Source organism: Alosa pseudoharengus, unplaced genomic scaffold (assembly GCF_046254945.1).
Source record: "Alosa pseudoharengus isolate Yale_2024_CS ecotype anadromous, Long Island Sound unplaced genomic scaffold, YU_APseudo_1.1 YU_APseudo_1.1_scf_4, whole genome shotgun sequence".
Classification (NCBI taxonomy): Eukaryota; Metazoa; Chordata; class Actinopteri; order Clupeiformes; family Clupeidae; genus Alosa; species Alosa pseudoharengus.
In genome coordinates this window covers 33,928,525-33,945,552 of record NW_027468774.1, presented here as the reverse complement: position 1 = coordinate 33,945,552, position 17,028 = coordinate 33,928,525, and the positions used below count along the sequence as shown (strand labels likewise).

At 43.3% G+C, this 17,028-nt stretch overlaps 2 protein-coding genes across 2 annotated transcripts in view; both read left to right on the top strand.

The window, feature by feature from the left end:
- Positions 1-6,241, top strand: part of LOC143102409 (F-actin-uncapping protein LRRC16A-like) — a 63,805-nt gene extending 57,564 nt beyond the window's left edge. The window contains exons 34-37 of the mRNA XM_076265966.1: positions 1,747-1,795; positions 1,987-2,253; positions 2,704-2,826; positions 4,423-6,241. Coding sequence (XP_076122081.1) covers positions 1,747-1,795; positions 1,987-2,253; positions 2,704-2,826; positions 4,423-4,604 — 621 coding nt within the window. The 3' untranslated portion in view covers positions 4,605-6,241. The remainder of the gene's footprint in view (positions 1-1,746; positions 1,796-1,986; positions 2,254-2,703; positions 2,827-4,422) is intronic.
- A 1,687-nt stretch (positions 6,242-7,928) lies between these two features.
- Positions 7,929-16,317, top strand: LOC143102408 (secretagogin-like). Its single transcript, XM_076265965.1, has 11 exons — positions 7,929-8,098; positions 8,203-8,273; positions 9,290-9,382; positions 10,498-10,587; positions 12,369-12,425; positions 13,457-13,534; positions 14,398-14,453; positions 15,128-15,173; positions 15,346-15,405; positions 15,754-15,822; positions 15,936-16,317. The coding sequence occupies exons 1-11, from the start codon at positions 8,029-8,031 to the stop codon at positions 16,062-16,064; spliced, it is 819 nt and encodes a 272-aa protein (XP_076122080.1). The 5' UTR covers positions 7,929-8,028; the 3' UTR covers positions 16,065-16,317.
- Positions 16,318-17,028: the final 711 nt, after the last annotated feature.

Sequence of the window (17,028 nt, the reverse complement as noted above, 5' to 3'; positions counted from 1 at the left end):
TGAGTAGGATCAGGCGACGTGGAATTCAGAGCGCTTTCAGAAAGAGGAGTGTGTGTGTTGTGCTCTCTGTGTAGTGATAGTTTAAAAGGCGAATACAGCCACAGACTGTGCAACGTTAGGAAATAACAACAACAGAGATAGTATAGAGCTGTCCACCACAGAGAAATGACACAGGTGTGTGTGTGTGTTTGTGTGTGTGTGTGAGAAAGTAAGAGGTTTATGGTGTTTGCCTGAGTTATGTTTGCTCTGACCTGGCCTCACTGTGCAAAGCTGTGCCTGCCATCTGTTGGCCAGATTGTCACTGGTGTCAACAGGCCTTAACTCTGTCAGTGGAGCGCCATCTACAGGGGATGGAGAGAAATGTTGACCATGACACACATGGGTGTCCTGTTGTGTTGATGGCAAAGTGATATTATCACATACAATCAAATATAAGCCAGCATAGCTCATTATTTAAATGGTACAATTTGATTTGTTTTAGCTTAAAGAGATTATCAGGCAACCAGGGTTTTACAAAACTATCAGTCACCCAAATGCAGAAGCACTTTGTCAAAAGAAGAGAGTGATGTGTATTTTTTGGTATTACTTTAGATTTGCATTTAGCAGGCTGTCAGAATCATTTTAAAACTCGTTCATGGGGGGCGCTGTGGCGCAGCAGGCTGCAGCTCCCCTACCATATACGGGTCCGAGTGCCCACGGGGACCCAGGTTCGAATCCGACCTGCGGTCATTTCCCAATACCACCCCCATCTCTCTCTCCCACTTGCTTCCTGTCACTCTCCACTGTCCTGTCCAAATAAAGGCAAAAAAGCCCCAAATATATAAATATATAAAAAAGACATGTTCATGATCAGAACCTTCAATTTTCAAAGTTGAAAGTCAAGCGTTCCCCTCTTTCTTCACCTCCTTCACCCCGTCCGAACCTCCTGCTCGCCTGCCTGTTGTGGGAGACGCTGGGGAGACCTAACTAATGGGTGGCGTAGCCGTTCCGCCACCTTAGCTTGTTAGCGTTAGCACGGGCCATTGCCGCTCACATTGAGCCTGCAGAAGTGAATGAGGCTTGTAATGTGCTGTTGAAACCCCTTTCCCCCCGTGAGCGTCACTCTGGTCTTTGGCCTTTGGAAAAAAGGTAGAGCAAACAGAGCGTTCTTGCTAAGCCGTGCTCATAACTCTTCCTGAGGTGTAGCAGTGCTTCCAACTGATGTTTTTGGCTCTGAGTTGAGTTGACATGCCAATACCACAGCTGTGAAATATGTCAGGGCGAGGTGTGGCGGTTGGTGCCGCTGGTTAAGCCTTTGCTGTGTCTAGGTGGTACCGCCTAAGGCCCGGCGCCTGGAGGAATGCTCTTGGCTGGGCTCCGGATGGGAGGGATGGAGTGTGGGTGCTGGTGGACTCCCTATAGAGACAGAAGTGATGTTGATGGAACTATTTGTTCCTCTATACGGGTCAAATTCGTCCATGCAGTGCTTCCCCCATGTGGTAAATTATGAGTTAGTTGATGGAATAGGCTACTGCTGTGGTCTAGAGGAATCTGATGTACTCTACTGTAGGTTTCAGATTGTTGATAGATCTGTTAAGTTCTCAGGGTTCAGATGTTTAGGTCATGACTGCTGTATCTATGAGTATATTAACAATGCATGGAGACAGCTGTTATGTGATGGAGTGGATTATAAACTATGTGTAATAAATGTGACCTATCTGATGTTGTTAACTGTTGTCTAATGATGTTTGTTTGCTCTGTTCACAGATGCCAGACTCAGGGTCCAGTCTGGAACGACCAGAGACTCCTTTGGCAGGTGGGTGCTGAGGGTTTAATTCGCAGATGTGGTCAGGGGACAAAATGAGAAGAGAAATGTAGAGTAGTCAATAGTTTGCTCCAAAAGTCTTAATATGTTTTGTATAAGTGTGTTGAAGTATTCAGATTCCCATTGTTTTCAAAGAATGTCATGTGTATTCTCTACCTCACTCTCTGTCTCTGGCTGGTCAGTTAAGGGCCAGTCCCTCAGCACTGAAAGCAGATCTGCTTCTGGAGTGAAGAGTGACGGAGCCGTCAACTTAGAGAAGCCTGCGCTGGCCGAGGCCAAGCCAGACAAGCCCGAGAGGCCGGAGAAACCCGACCCTTCTTCCAAACCCAGGGCCCCGTCCACCTCCCAGACGCCGCCCAGCCCCAAGCCCCCACCGCAGGGCACCAAACCGGCGCTGGCCGCCCGGCCTGCCATCCCTCAGAAGCCGCGGCCCGGCTGCAAGAGCACCGGTAAGCAGCCAGGGGCACAAGCCCTGAACTGGTACTGCACAGCGCTTATTCATTATGACAGTCCTATAACTGGAATTTGCAGAGCAATCAATGGACCCAAAACCACAGGCCTCACCTGCCATTTAACGCCGCCTGCTGGGGTTTTCTCTGGGCTGGCATTACGTGGAAGGGAATTGGAGAGCTCTTAGAAAGTGAAATGCTGAAGTTTGTTTATGTGTGCGAATTAGGTTTCATGTGTCTCATATCCTGAGATTTATGTCAAAATTGGACTGTTATTTCAGTACACTACAGTCTGCCTGTCTGTCTGCCTCTCTGTCTGTCTCCCTGTCTGTCTCTCTGTCTGTCTCTCTGTCTGCCTGTCTGTCTGTCTCTCTGTCTGCCTGTCTGTCTGTCCGTCCGTCTTTCCGTTTGTCCATCTCACTGTCACACCGTATCCCTCTCCTCCTTCAGACGAAGCCCCTGACTCTCCTGGCGCTAGTGCCCCTAAAGGGCCTGGCTTGCCCCACAGCCTGAAGAGAGTGCCCTCACTGAAGGAGGGGACCACACTGGCGAGCCGGCGCTCCCCTCAGGACGGTAGGTACCAGGGGGAGGGAGCTGGAGAGGAGCTGCCTCTGGCTAGGGAGGTTCTCCTCTTCGAGAACAGAAGGTTTTAACAAATGAATTTATGCGGGTTGTTTTGGGTTCTTTTGAAGGTCAGTGTGCGATGCATGTTAACGTCTTTCACTGTCAGTGCATTGTCTTTTGTCTTTTGCCTGCTAGCTCTGTTGTCCTGAATTCAAAATGTCTTTCCATCTTCACTTTTCATTTCATGTTTTGCCATTATGTCAACACCACAACTCCCCCAGTTTAAGGAAATCTGCAGAATTTGTGCAGAATCTGCAGAATTAGTGTTTGTGGTCATTGATACCTGGTCATTTCAAGAGAATACTGGGGCCATGTCCTGTTTTACTAGACTACATTACTGGTCAAAATCATATCCCTCTGACCATCTAATAATCTTTCTTCAAATCAAGTCATTTTCTGTGAGCTTGTGGTGGCCTGGTTTCACTACATTTATACAGCAAGGATGGCTCCATGTCATCTCCCCACTATAGACTCTTCTAAAAACATGTTGGTTAAGTAAAGATTGACACTACTAGTTCTGTTTAAAGAGTGTTGCTTGAAGCGTAGTTTCATTCACAGCTGGACTTAATGTGGTTGTTTTTCTTCAATGCAGAACTGTGGAGGTGGGTTTATTTAGTGTCAAACAGTTGTTAATTATTAACAGACCGGTTACACCAGGGGAATATAAATGACTTGGTAGTTAGAATAGACCATAGACCTTGCTGACTGATTATCTAATTTATTTCTGAAGGTTAGGCTATAAAATGGGGAGAGCTAGGGTAAGAGTCCACAAAGCCTTTACTCTAAGGAGAAAGCCATCCTCACTGAGTAAAAACATTGAACGTAGAACTCTAACCGTAAGAGTAGGAGGTCGGAGCTGGTTGGAGATTGAGGCTAAATGGCAGCCTGCGCCCCCCTTTTCTTCAGCGGAGCTTCCATCAGAAGGTAGTGTGTCCAGCCTAGGCCAGGACCCCGAGCGTCCAGCCACGGCCCCCAGGGTCCGATCCCTGCGCCGAACCTCCAGTGCCACAGCTGAGGAGGACACCCTGCAGAAGGCAGGCCGGACGTCACACACATGGCCCGGTTAGACCTCCCTCAACCCCCAACAACACCAACACAGTCTGCACACCACACACACACACTACCTACGCCTCCCCACCCACCCACTGGCCCTGCATCTCTGTGTGTCCAGTTCCACATCACATCTTCATCCTAGCGCACTCAGATTCTTGCTCCTTTCTATGCTTCTTCCTGCAATGCTTCTTGTCGCCTTATGGATGTTAATTGTAACGTCATGCTTAAGTTACATGTCATGTTTAAGTGTCATATTTTAAGTGTCATGTCCTGTTTAAGTTACGTGTTTAGTTTCACACAATAGTCATTCTGGGTTTGCCATGTATTTCATTAAAGTGTCAAGTAGACAGAGCCCAATAAGAAGCTGAATGTGATGCCTAGTGGTGTGTAGAGCCGAGCACTGCTGTGGCTGTAGGCCTCTCCTGAGTGCTGCCCCCTGCTGGTCAAGCTCTTTTGTAACCTCTTTTATTTTCTCTCCCGTTGAACACACAGTGAAGCAGGGATCCACGTCCACATCTGACCCCCCACTGAGCTCCAGCCCAGGCCCCGGCCGACTGGCCGCCCGAGAGAATGGCACCAAGCCCAAGGACCGCTCACCCGCTGCTGACCGGGACAAGGACAAAGACAAGAGCAAAGGGGAGGACGGGGGCAACAAAGACTTTGTATTTATCTGAGAAGCATGTGCAGCGACGTGATGTCCCCCCACTGTGTCCACTTCCTTCCTTCTCCACAAGAGCCATCAGGAATTGCTAAGAGACTGTTTGAGAAGCTGCCTTCCACCTCTGCTGTAGCGTTAACCCTCAGGTTCCACCCTTTACACCAGGCCTCTCTTTGTTTCGGAGGGCTAAACTGGGATCAGTTTAACCTTTTTGACTTTCAATTAATGAGGTTAGTAATGTGCAGGGAATCCCTGGTCACAGGTCAGCACTCTTTTAAGAGTTTTCATGAGTACTGGTCCAGGTTTTGGACAGGCATGTGTGCGGACGGTGTGCATGTTCTAGAAGTTTGTGCTGTGTGAATCTGAAAGGACAGTCCTGGACTGTCCTCTCTCTCCGCCGCAGGGCCAGTGTTTGTCTGATTTGCCCACTCCTCACGCCCTGTGCTTCACCGGCACATTGGTAAGGGAGATTTGATTGTTCTTCCAGAAGTTTCCATTTTCTTTTTCCAGGCCTTAATCCTAAGATACTGATCTTAAAACCTCCTCCTCCTCGATCCCGTCCTTTACTGGGGTTACCTGCCATTGCAGTGAAGTGTCAGGTGTCTGCAGTAGACCTACTGCAGTGGATCACCTCAGCCCTGTAATGTGGCAAAAGGGCTCAAAGCACTGTGATCAAAAGAACGGCGTTTAGCCACTGTGTTCAAACCAGTTACTCTAAGGTCATCACACCCCAAATGCACTGACATGGAATCTTTATCATGACATGGCGTCTTTCCTGAGCTAGTCAGTACTGTGATGTTCCTCCCAGACATAATGGCTGGACAAGATATAGACCAGGAATACAGACCACCTCTCATACACATCCCCTCTTTGCCTCGGGCCTCTATTTTTCTAGATTGCTTTCCCTGTCTCTCTCTATTTCCCCACTCGCACACACTCAACGCTTGCACACACAGTCCCAAGTCCACGTGCTCAGCTGCATTATTAGTGCTACTGCGGAGTTCTAGTCGGCATGTTGTTGAGCTCAGCCTGTGTGTGGAACTAAAGCAGCTGGCAGATTTCTGTTGTGTCTCATGAATGAAGGAGTCATGTTTTCTTTTCCCAGAGGACAAGCGATGTGCTCTCACATGTCCTCTTAACAGCCCATTCTATGTTTGCCACTTACGGTTTGCGACATGCATGTAAGGTTTATGTGTATATATGTGCATCTCTGTCTGTATATGTATGTGAAATGTACAGTACCTTGGTAAAAAAATAATAATAATGTAATATATGCACACAAGTGTGTGTAAACAAAGTCCTATATTAATATGGTACTAAGCACACTGTCATCAAGACAGTTTATGATTTGTTGTTATACAAACTGGTTGTCGGTGATGTCTTTTTTACCCATTGCAATAGGCTTATCCTTCTTTCTATGTACATAATGTCAATACCATATAAAATCAATTAATTTTAGTTTTGTTGTTGCGCTGTAAGCACAATAAACATTGTTTTCTTTATGGGCTAGGAAAATAAACATGTGAGATGAATCTGAATTGTTTACTAAAAGAACTTGAATTGATGTTACTTATTGAAGTAACCACATTATGTTTGTCCCTTTTGTCCTGCTGGTTCTGATTATGGCACCTTCTATTCATAATGCATTCTAGAGAGTGGACATTTATTTGTGTATATTTATAACAATTAAAATTCTTTTACATAGCAAAACAATTGACCCTGTGTCCGTTATCTACATGCACAATGTTAATAGGGAGAGAGCAGGTTAGAAGAAGTGAATCCACTGACTCTTCATTAAGGAAACTATATGTACCGCAGAGCGGTACAAAATATGACCGCCGCCCAGTCCAGCACATTTTTTCCACAAAAAGAAATCACGCTGAAAGGCCTATATGATTCTAACTGTCTCACTAAATTGCATTATCCACACTCAATTCTCACTGGTATCTGCTAGACAACAAGTCCCAAAACATGATTAGTTCATAGATTTCACATGTAAAATTCATTTTATACAACCCCACCTCCATCTTGCCTGTTAATAATTCTGAGAAATTCTTGATTGTTTGTGTTATGTTTATGTTATGTGTGTGGGTGTGTGTGTGTGTGAGTGTGTGTGTGTGTGTGTGTGTGCGTGCTTGTGTGTGTGCCTGCGTATGTGCCTGTGCATGGAAGCGTACATATGTCTACTGTGTGAGTATATGTCATACGTATGATTACTGTGAATGTGTGTGTGTGCGTGTGTATCTGTTTGTGCACATGTGTGCACATGAAATGGGTTAACATGACCCCTGGAGACAAATATACGGAAAAGTAACATAAATTAATTTATTGTGTGGCCCCCCATGAACGGAATTCCACGAAACTTGGCGTGCATTCAGAGGGTGTCATAATGATCCTACACTTCCAATTTCGTGCAGTTTTGACTATGTTAGGTCACAGATACCTGCGATTACAACACCTCATTTTTACTTTTTTGTGTTTAACTAGGTGGCGCTATACATGAAATGAGTGGTTATGGAATGGGTTGACATGGCCCCTTGAGATCAACTTGGTCCTCCTAAACCTTACGGTTCTCGAGATATTCACAGAAAACTGTGTCTGCCCTACCCTCCTTTCGGGGGGTGCAGTCCAGCGGGGGGGCTACAGATCAAAACGAAAAATGATGGTTCCATGCTATCCATATGGGGTTACATGCCCACCAAGTTTCGTCTACCCCGGTCTTTCAGTGTCCCGGGACTCATTGACGGAAATTTGGACATGCGAAAAAGAAAAAAAAAAATCTGACTAAACCTATATGACCGCCGCTTCGCTGCGCGGCGGTCATAATTATATATGACGTGTAAGGAGGACACATTTGTATTGCCTTACACACCCTACCCATTTGTTTTATTGGCCCATACTCTGAGGTAGGACAGCATCGTGGTTAACTAGACACTAGATGGTGCTATAAAGCATATTTTCCCATTGTGTTCTCGTGTTTGCAGCAGTAATTACATCACTTTTATTCCCGCAAAACCACCACTTGAAATTGTATTTTTAGAAAAACAATATTAGACATACATTCACATTTATTCATTTGGCAAATGTTTTTTGCAAGACTTTGCCTACAACGGAAAGGCAACAATCAAGCTATATAGGCGATTGTGCTTACTCTGAAAAGGTTTCCTGACTTGCAAAGTAATTTGTATCAGTCTGACAAAGGTGCCGTACCAAATGTGTGCAATATAATGTGAATGTCTTTAGGCTTACAGTAATATGTTGAGAGACTTCTTTGGGTTCCGGAAGTGGGACATAATTGCACGGCAAACCTGACCACAAGTTGGTTGTCAAAAGCTGACAGCAGTCAGTTGCTTCCAGTTTCTCAGTGGAGAGCATACGCGTAAAGTCTCTCGCCTCTTCTCTCCATTCACTTGACTGGCATCCGAGCCCAGTTCTTCGCAATGGAGAGCGCTTTCGACAACTTGGACGCAGCAGGATTTCTGGAAATTTGGCAACATTTTGATTCTGATGGTGAGTACTTTTCTATTTTGATAAAGCTGTTTGTATAGAATGTTTAACCACAAAACTCGGGCAGCATTTAAAGACGATGTAAAACGGAGTTCTTTTTTTCCTAGATAATGGCTATATTGAGGGGCAGGAACTCGACGATTTTTTCCGGCATATGATGGAGAAACTGGCACCCCAGGTGCGGCACCCAATTGTCTCTGCAGTTGCAAGTCTTATGGAATCATTTGCATAGATCACCAGATGTTGTTACCTAATTGGTAAAATGAAATTAGCTGTTGGTAAAATGAAAATAGCTTTCTTTATTTCACCCATGTGTGACATTCAAATACAGGCTAAAATTGTTATAGTCAGGAAATGTTGAATAACATCCTTTAAACATTCATTTATTCTGCTTCAGCGGGCACATGGATCCACCCATAATGTAATAAAAAACACAATTATGAGGTTCTGCTTAGTGTCAGAGAGTGTGGCCAAAGATGCAGCCTGAGCTGCATGAGATGGGATTCATTATTGCCAGCACAGGCAATCAGCATATCGAAAGCTCCCACTAAAAGCGGGGGTTGTGGTCACAAAAGCAAACATTTATTTAGTTATATACTCTATGTTTTAGGCTTTAAAGATTATTCTCTTATCTTGACAAATGCAATGTAGCCAATTAGTCAATTCTTGAATTTCCCCTTGGGGATCAATATCTATAAATCTATCTATCTAGCCTATTATATCTGTTGAACCTCACTTAAAAGGCTTGACAGATCTACATGAAACACTTTCTGTTACAGTTTATGGCACCTAATGTACTACAGTGTAGTGTTTTAATGAATTAATTCTGCAGCATATCCTCATGAATCTTGTTTAACAGGAAGACATTGTTCAGGAAGTGATTTCTATACTGATAATCAAGAAACTGTAGTCAGATTGCCTTCCTTGACAGCCATAAGTACACAGTGTTTAGTTCTCCGTGAGCTCTCATGAGGCACAGGTCCAGGATGATGTTTCAGAACTCACAATTCAGGATACTCACATCTTTACTGCAGACCTTAGTGAACCCAAAGTGTATGACTCAATTGGATCTGTGTTTGTTGCATCCACGATAAAAGGGACACTCTTGAGCAGTGACATAATAATATAAGGGCACCCTGTGTCCAGCGGTGAACACTGTCATGGCAACCCTGTTAATGCCATGTCTCCCACTAGGATCAGGTAACAAAAGAGAAGGTCCAGCAGCTCAAGCAGCGCTTCATGTCCGCCTATGACGACTCTGCAGACGGGCGCCTACAAATTCAAGAGGTATTCCGCCAGTCTTGACCCTCACCTGTTCCCTGTCACCTGAGCGCTAACTCCCTCTCTCGCCACCTCGGGCCTTTATGTGTCAGTGTGCTAGCTGTCATGAGGACTGTTGTTGCACAGTCTGTGAGGTCTTCTGATATTATCTCTGACACAATTTTGAAGCCATAACTGTCACTTCCTGTTTTCACTGAGTGGGTTGGTTTACACTAGTGCCATGGTAATAGGGTCTTACATAGACATGGTCATCAACCTAAAATTACATAAATCAGTCAACTTCATTTAATGTAGCATACCTCAAGAAGCGTAAGGACCGATCTTTCAACCTGTAAACCCACTGAATCCACACTTAACAATACCCTATAGTCCAGCACATTGGTGCACTTGAATCACTAAGCACTTCACTGAGTGAAAAACTATTATGTATAGTTAGCTTGCTGATTGCATTTATATCCACACAAAGTAGATGGTTCACAGTTTTTCTGTTTGATAGCATTCATACATATACGTTTGATCTTTAATAAAAGACAAGAAATGTAGTCTCCACTTATTCTTGGTATATTATCTGCCGTGAGGTCTGCAGTGATAACTTGGGCACAGGCTGGGTCTATTTAGCTTATGTGAGTTTTGAACGCAGTCCAAGTCATTCGTCTAATGCATATGAAACATTGTTAAAAACAGACACAAGGAGGATAGCCAGGGCGGGGCCGCAAATGGTCAGCTCTCTGCCCACATGCATTACCCTTGAGTGGTTGGACAACTGCTGTCTTGGGCATGAAAGTGATTTAAAGGGTGGAGCGAAGAGAAGAGGGAGATTTCGAGGGTGCGGTGAAAAGCAAGTCTTTATAGGGACATAGATAACAGGTGGTGGTGCTGATGGATATGATACTAATATATGGCCATTTATGCATATGCATATGCACAGGTTGTTATGATATTGTCTTAGTATCTACTTGCCTCGGTTGCATAATGAAAGTGTATAGTTTGCATGTTTTGTTGATTGTATTCAATTTTCATTTGAACAGGATGTGGTCCCCAGCATCACATGTTCAGCATATGAGGACTACTCGGTGACTTGAATGTCATGAATCACACTCTATATTCATGCTCTGTTCTAGCTGGCAAACATGATTCTCCCAGATGATGAGAACTTCCTGTTGGTCTTTCGTAGGGAAGCCCCTCTGGATAACAGCGTTGACTTTATGAAGGTGAGCTCACAACTTGCAAGTTGGTTTTGCCATTCTTGGAATTCAAGGAATTCTTGTTATTCTAATACACCAGAGTAGAAAACAGAATGTTGTGGCCCTAAAAGTTGAACATCATCAACCAGTAAACTCTTTTTACCACCTACAAACACTTAACACAACCTCAGAAGCAGCGTGACATTAGAGCATACATGGGCAACATACGGCCCGCGGGCCACATCCGGCCCGTGGGCTTTCCCTGACCGGCCCGCGTAGGTCCGTGAAAAAACAATAGTCAAGAGCCTAGCATAAAGATAATGCACAAAAAATCAATATCGTTGCTTTTATTTTGAAAGCGACTGCTAATTGTATGCCCATACATTTGTGCGTGGATGCAGGCGCGCCTGCAGGTGTACGTCCGTACGCACTGTGCGTACCATCAGGCTCAACAGCGAGATAAAATTTCCCTTGTGTGTGTGTGTATTCACACCAAATTGGCCTACCATACCTTCCCAACTATGCACAGTATCCCATTAGCTGCATGCCATCAGGCTATTTACCATTTTCTATTACGTAAAGTTAGTGAACACGTTATCAAAATTAACGTGCACACATTTTGTTTGAGCAGGAGAGAGAATACGCACGCAGGCACGCAATAGGCTACTTGTTTTATTTTACTCGGCGTGGGTGTGCGTACCATAGCATTAATTCCTGCAGGCGCCCCTGCGTGGATGCATAGGCTACTCGTAAACACCCTCACTGATGTGCTGGTGAATATAATTTATGCTTCTGCGTCGACACAATGCAGCTGCCTTCACGTCGGCTTAAACCTTTCAAAGTTTTGTGTCTCTTATGTCTGCGTGGCTCACCACCGCAAAGGTTGTTAGAACGAACTCCTATACTACTGCTCGTTGGCGATACGAAGTGTTCATTTCAAAACGTTACTGGCAGATAGACAGTTTACAATCGGATAACCCCGTCATTGTAACCAAAATATGTCTGAGTTTATTCGCAAAGCTTATGTTAGCGAACTGGTATGATGCTATACCCACAGGTTGCTTGAAGCAGCCTGCTCAACACACAGGGCGAGTTGACCAATCACAGTTTTGTGCATAAAGTTAAAACAAAAACAAAGCCTACATTTTCGAAATAGTTTTATTTGTGCATGTTGATTAACTAATGACAGCCTACTATTGTCTGCTCCACATTTTCATAGTCTAATTCGGCATAGAGTTAATTTAATGATGGTAATGATTTAATGATGAAATATTGCTGAGTGTTGATGAAATGGTGGCACAGGCCTGGTTGTACTGACTCCTTCACATTAGGCCTAGCCTAATTATATAGATATTGTAGTACTTTTTAATATCAGTCTTTGAAAACTGAAAAAAAATGTCAAAAAAATCATTTTCGAGAATGAGGATTAAATACTGGACATAGATTAAATATTGCTGTTCTCATTTGTCTCCCTCACATTTTCATCTGTTCTTACGAGTAGTAAACAAAACCATATAATTTACTTAATGTTATACAAGAACAGAATAGAATTTAACAGAATTGAGTTCAGACTTGAGTTTGGTATTTTGGGTCCGGCCCTCCTCAACAGTCCCAGTTTGTCATGTGGCCCCTTGGGGAAATTAGTTGCCCACCCCTGCATTAGAGTGATTAAGCTCGCTAGATCCCTCCATTGCTTAGACACTGGTGTAGATAGTCAGGCAACACTTTCAGGAATACTGGATTGATCAGTTCAACCAGACAGGTGGCATGTTTCGATGGGTGCAATTGAGTTCTTCATCTCTCCACAGATCTGGAGGAGGTATGACATGGACAGCAGTGGCTATATCAACGCCATGGAGTTAAAGGTAATGTCAGGGCAAAACAGCCAACACAAGTCACATGACACAGCACACTGGCCTTACCACTTCTTATTTTATACTCTGTGGTATAGGGCTTTCTGAATGTGGCAATATGTTGAGTGACGAATGAGTTGACGGTCATATTCAAAATTAAGAGACCACTGCAAATTTGAATGTGACCTTCAACTCATTCGAATGTCACTCAGCAACCATAGGATGATATCAAAAACATGTGCAGTTGTGAAGAACAGTGAAGTGAAGAACAGAGCACCCTGTATTTTACCCTGTATTTTAATGAAGAATATTTATTTATTTATTTACAATACATTATTCATTCACAAAGAAAATCGGTGTCCTTAAAGGTTGGAGTTTTCCTTTTTTCCTTTCCTTTTTTAATTAAGGCATTAAGATCAATTTCCAAAAGATGATTTTTTTTATTCCTCTTCTTAGTCAACTTTAGCATGGGGGTGAATACTTTCTACTGCAACCCACTGTATGTAAAAGCATATATTATTTACATGGAAAAGCAATAACAAAATGTGATGTAATAGAAAATTAGTAGACTGAAAAAGGAAATCAAAAAGAGAATAGAGAAGAGTTACTGTATGAGCAGAGCTCTTGTTATCTAAACAGACATGCATGCATGCAGTTACAGACTCAGATCTCCATAAGTGGAATATCTCTTCCTGCAATTGTATTTTAGCTAATGAATTGATCATTATTAAACCTCTCCATGTTTTCACATTGCAACATACTGCAGATGCATGCATGGCCTTGTCTGTGTTCTTAGAAGCCTGAGAGTAAGTGCGACATTTGGCACTTCCCGTGTTTAACACTTAGCTGAAGTGCTTGAAGTGCCTGCTTAGATGCTATGTCTGTGTATTTGTGTATTTACTTGTGAAAAATAGAGTTGACACTGCTGTTATTATAATGGACATCAAATGGCGCCAATTCATCCATTCAAGTCATTGGTGGTCCTGTATTTTTATCAGTAAACAAATACTTAATTTATTCTCTCCCCCCCCACCCCCCATCAGAGTTTCCTAAAGGACCTGTTTGCCCAGCATAAAAAAGATGTCCCCTCCTCTAAGTTGGATGAATACACGTATGCCATGGTAACCACAGCCTCCTAAGCAACACATACACATTCCAGGCCCACATTAAAATTGTGACTCTTTCCTTATAACCAAGACAACACACATGCTAGCCTGTAAAATGTTGCATTCCCAGAGACTATTGCATGCAAAACAAACCAAAACCAAAACAAGTGTTGAGTGATATAATTTCCTGTTTGAGAGACCCATGACTGGGTTTCAGTCTGAGACATGCCTTTGTCATAGATAGTTGAGCAGTAGATTGAAATGGATATGATATCCTTGCAACATATGGCCCAGTTGAGGCAAATTTGAATTTATTGACCAGAGTTGTTTTCTTAATGCAGTGGAAGGCGTGCTTGGAAGTGTCTGAAGTGAGGGTAGGAATTGACTTGACATAAGTCACAAAATATTTAATTCAATGAATGTCAAATCCATTTTCTACTGGTTATAGGAAGTATCTTGAAGGCTACCATTTTTTATCCACAGAAATGATTGTTGGTTTAAAAAAAAGCTCTCCAGAGTGCCCTTTGCAGAGAACAATAATTTTGCTTGCAGGTCTCCATCAAGACTGAGATGTAGGACTGAGGATCAGTTCAAATCAGATTTGCAAATGTCTCCTTCAGTACAGATATACTGTCGCTCTCTTGAAAAAGATTTTTAGTTTATAGCACAGATTCAAGCTGGCATGTGAAGAGCAGCATTAGTCAGCAAACTAATCTGATTTTAATATTAATGTTAGATTCCTTGTCCATTTGAATATAATATTGAGTACCTACCTATATGTGCAAATGTATAATGTTTGTCAAAATTCCATTCTTTGTGCTAATAATTGTGTGTGAACCCACTAAAATCATTTACATACCTGCCTTGTGTCTTTACAGATTAAAACTTTTGACAAAAATAAAGATGGGCGTTTGGATCTAAATGATTTAGCCAGGTATGTACATCCCTGGATGTTTATACCCAAATCACATAACAGCACAATACTGCACTGTTGTGAATGTACGGGAACCCCATGTGGCTACAGGGCTTGATTCATTTTTGACCAGGAACTCAGCTCTTGTTTTTCTCTAAACTATTGATCAATATTACACCCCTAATGCAGTCATTATCTTCACAATCTGCCTCACTCAGTCATTCATTCTGTAAGGACTGATGCTCCTAAAAGGATGAAAGCATTGCCAGTTGTTTATTAAATGAGTGAGGTTGCATTTTTTGTGTGCATCTCTAATGCAAATGTAATAAGTCCATTTGGAATCCTACAGTTTACATCTCACTTCTCACTGCAGCACTGCTCCTTTCTCTGTTAGCGATTAATCATAAATTAACTTCCAAAAAGACTGGCACCCCCACCAGCCACTTCTGTTGTATGTGTGATCTAGTATGTGCTGTACAACATTTAAAAAAAGGCTTATGATTCTCATTGTATCTATGCTTGGCAGTGGTTAACCAAACCCATTATGTCGACCACAGTCGGTTTAGGTTACCTGTTTCTCAGTGAACCTACGATGAATGTATGGAATATCAGATGATCCTTGTAACAGTTAAGCCTTATGTATACTACATGTGTTATAAACGCTGTGTGATGTCCACCTTTGTATATTTTTACAGGATTCTGGCTTTACAAGAAAACTTCATGTTGCAGTTTAAGATGGATGTGAGTTGTTGTCCTTGTAGCTTTGCCAGTAATCCAGCCATAGAGCCAGAAACAAACTGAACTTTTCATCTTAAATGTGTAAATCTTCATTTATGCTTCCTGCTCTTCCACTGCCACAATGCACAATGAAATAAACATGAAAAAGAAAAACATTTTTTCCTGATATTCACAGGCATCCAGTCAAGAGGATCGGAAACGTGACTTTGAAAAGATATTTTCCCACTATGATGTTGTAAGTACTTACTATTAAAGAGGGAGATATCCTGGCAACAGTATAATGAAACTATGTTGCCTATTATGTTTCTCCTGGACCTCGTGGGGTCCATTATTGAAACAGCAAGTCCCCCTATTCAGTTTGCTGATATTAAGACTGATGCCTAGCAACTATTTCTAGCCATCTCTTTTTTTCCTATCACTCTCAGATGTGTTCTGTGTCCATTTATTTTCCTCTCTGCTGGTCTCCATGCTGTTTAGCTTTGTTATGTCTGTGGCTCGTATGATTCTTCCCAGTGACATCAGTCTTAGTGCTCTCTTAAATTGGGTTATTTTCCGTTTGGTCCTAATGGTTTCTGTGTTCCAGAGCAAGACTGGAGCCCTAGAGGGGCCGGAGGTGGACGGCTTCGTAAAGGACATGATGGAGCTGGTCAGGGTGAGTCATGGGGTCAACACTGTTCAATATCATCTCTGTGGTGTCTTGAAATCAGGTTGTAGTTCGTTATTGATCACATAATGAAACAGATTGCCATGTCCTCTGCCCTCCAGCCCAACATCACTGGACCTGAGCTGGACAAGCTTCGGGCCATCCTCTTGCGCCACTGCGACGTCAACAACGATGGGAAGATCCAGATTAACGAGCTGGCCCTGTGTCTGGGGTTGAAGTCCAAACCCTGAAGTTCTGACCCACTGCTCGGGCTCATCTGGGTATCTGTGAAAAGCACTGACAGGATCTGCATGGGTCAATGGACCAAGTTAGGAAGTGTATGTATTTGTGTTAGACTTATATGAACTGAAGAGATGAAGCTACTCGATATTTCCCTTGGTAGCAATCCATTTTTAAGCTTTGTGAATTGTGAGTGTTGTGTTACTACTTCAGATAGCTTTCTTGGTGTAGGTAAATACCTATTAAAACTGCAAATCAATTGAAGTGCTCTGAGCCTCTGCTTTTGATGAATGTCCAGCTGGTGTGACTGCTGCCTCTCTCCAAGTGCCCCCACTGCTCAACACACCTCCGTGCAGGCAATCTGCCCTCAGGCTTCACTCTGCTGATATCAGCCCATTAGCTTCCAACAGATAAGAGTGGCGACATACAGCAGCTGTTGGCAGCCCTGGGCTTTCACAGACTAGCGTGACACTGCAGCAGGTCTGCAGCACTTAGATACCACTGGAAACTACTGTGGACACCGGGCACAGAGAGGGGGCACTTAGCGCTGTGTTGAAACTAGTCACTGGTCAGATGGTGGCTGCCACTCGTTGCAAGTGCAGACATTCATAATCATCTCTGTTCTCTGCGCAGCTACTGCTGCTGCTGAAGGCCAGTGTGCGAAAAAGCCAGCAGCTGTTCGGTCCGGCAGAGTGTTTACTGTCTGCCTCCCTCGTGGTTGCCAATAGCACAGCTGCCTCTAAGTCAACAAACACCGCTAGTGACAGTCAGGTGTGCCATGCATGACATGGTGCTGTGTGGGAGGGGAATCCGACATCAGTGATCTATACATGCACCTTATGGTTTCTTATAAAAATGACAGAGTGTATTGTTTTCAACAGAGCAAGATATTAATCTATATAAATTCTGTTAAATACTTTAGTGCAGGGGTTCTCAACCTTTTCTGCTTCAAAGCCCACCTATTCATACTTGTAA

Excerpts from the sequence above, each read along its gene's own strand:
- LOC143102408 (XM_076265965.1), top strand. The coding sequence starts at position 8,029 with ATGGAGAGCGCTTTCGACAACTTGGACGCAGCAGGATTTCTGGAAATT. Across the intron at positions 10,588-12,368 it reads ACAGCGTTGACTTTATGAAG|ATCTGGAGGAGGTATGACAT; the intron begins GTGAGCTCACAA and ends ATCTCTCCACAG. Across the intron at positions 12,426-13,456 it reads TCAACGCCATGGAGTTAAAG|AGTTTCCTAAAGGACCTGTT; the intron begins GTAATGTCAGGG and ends ACCCCCCATCAG.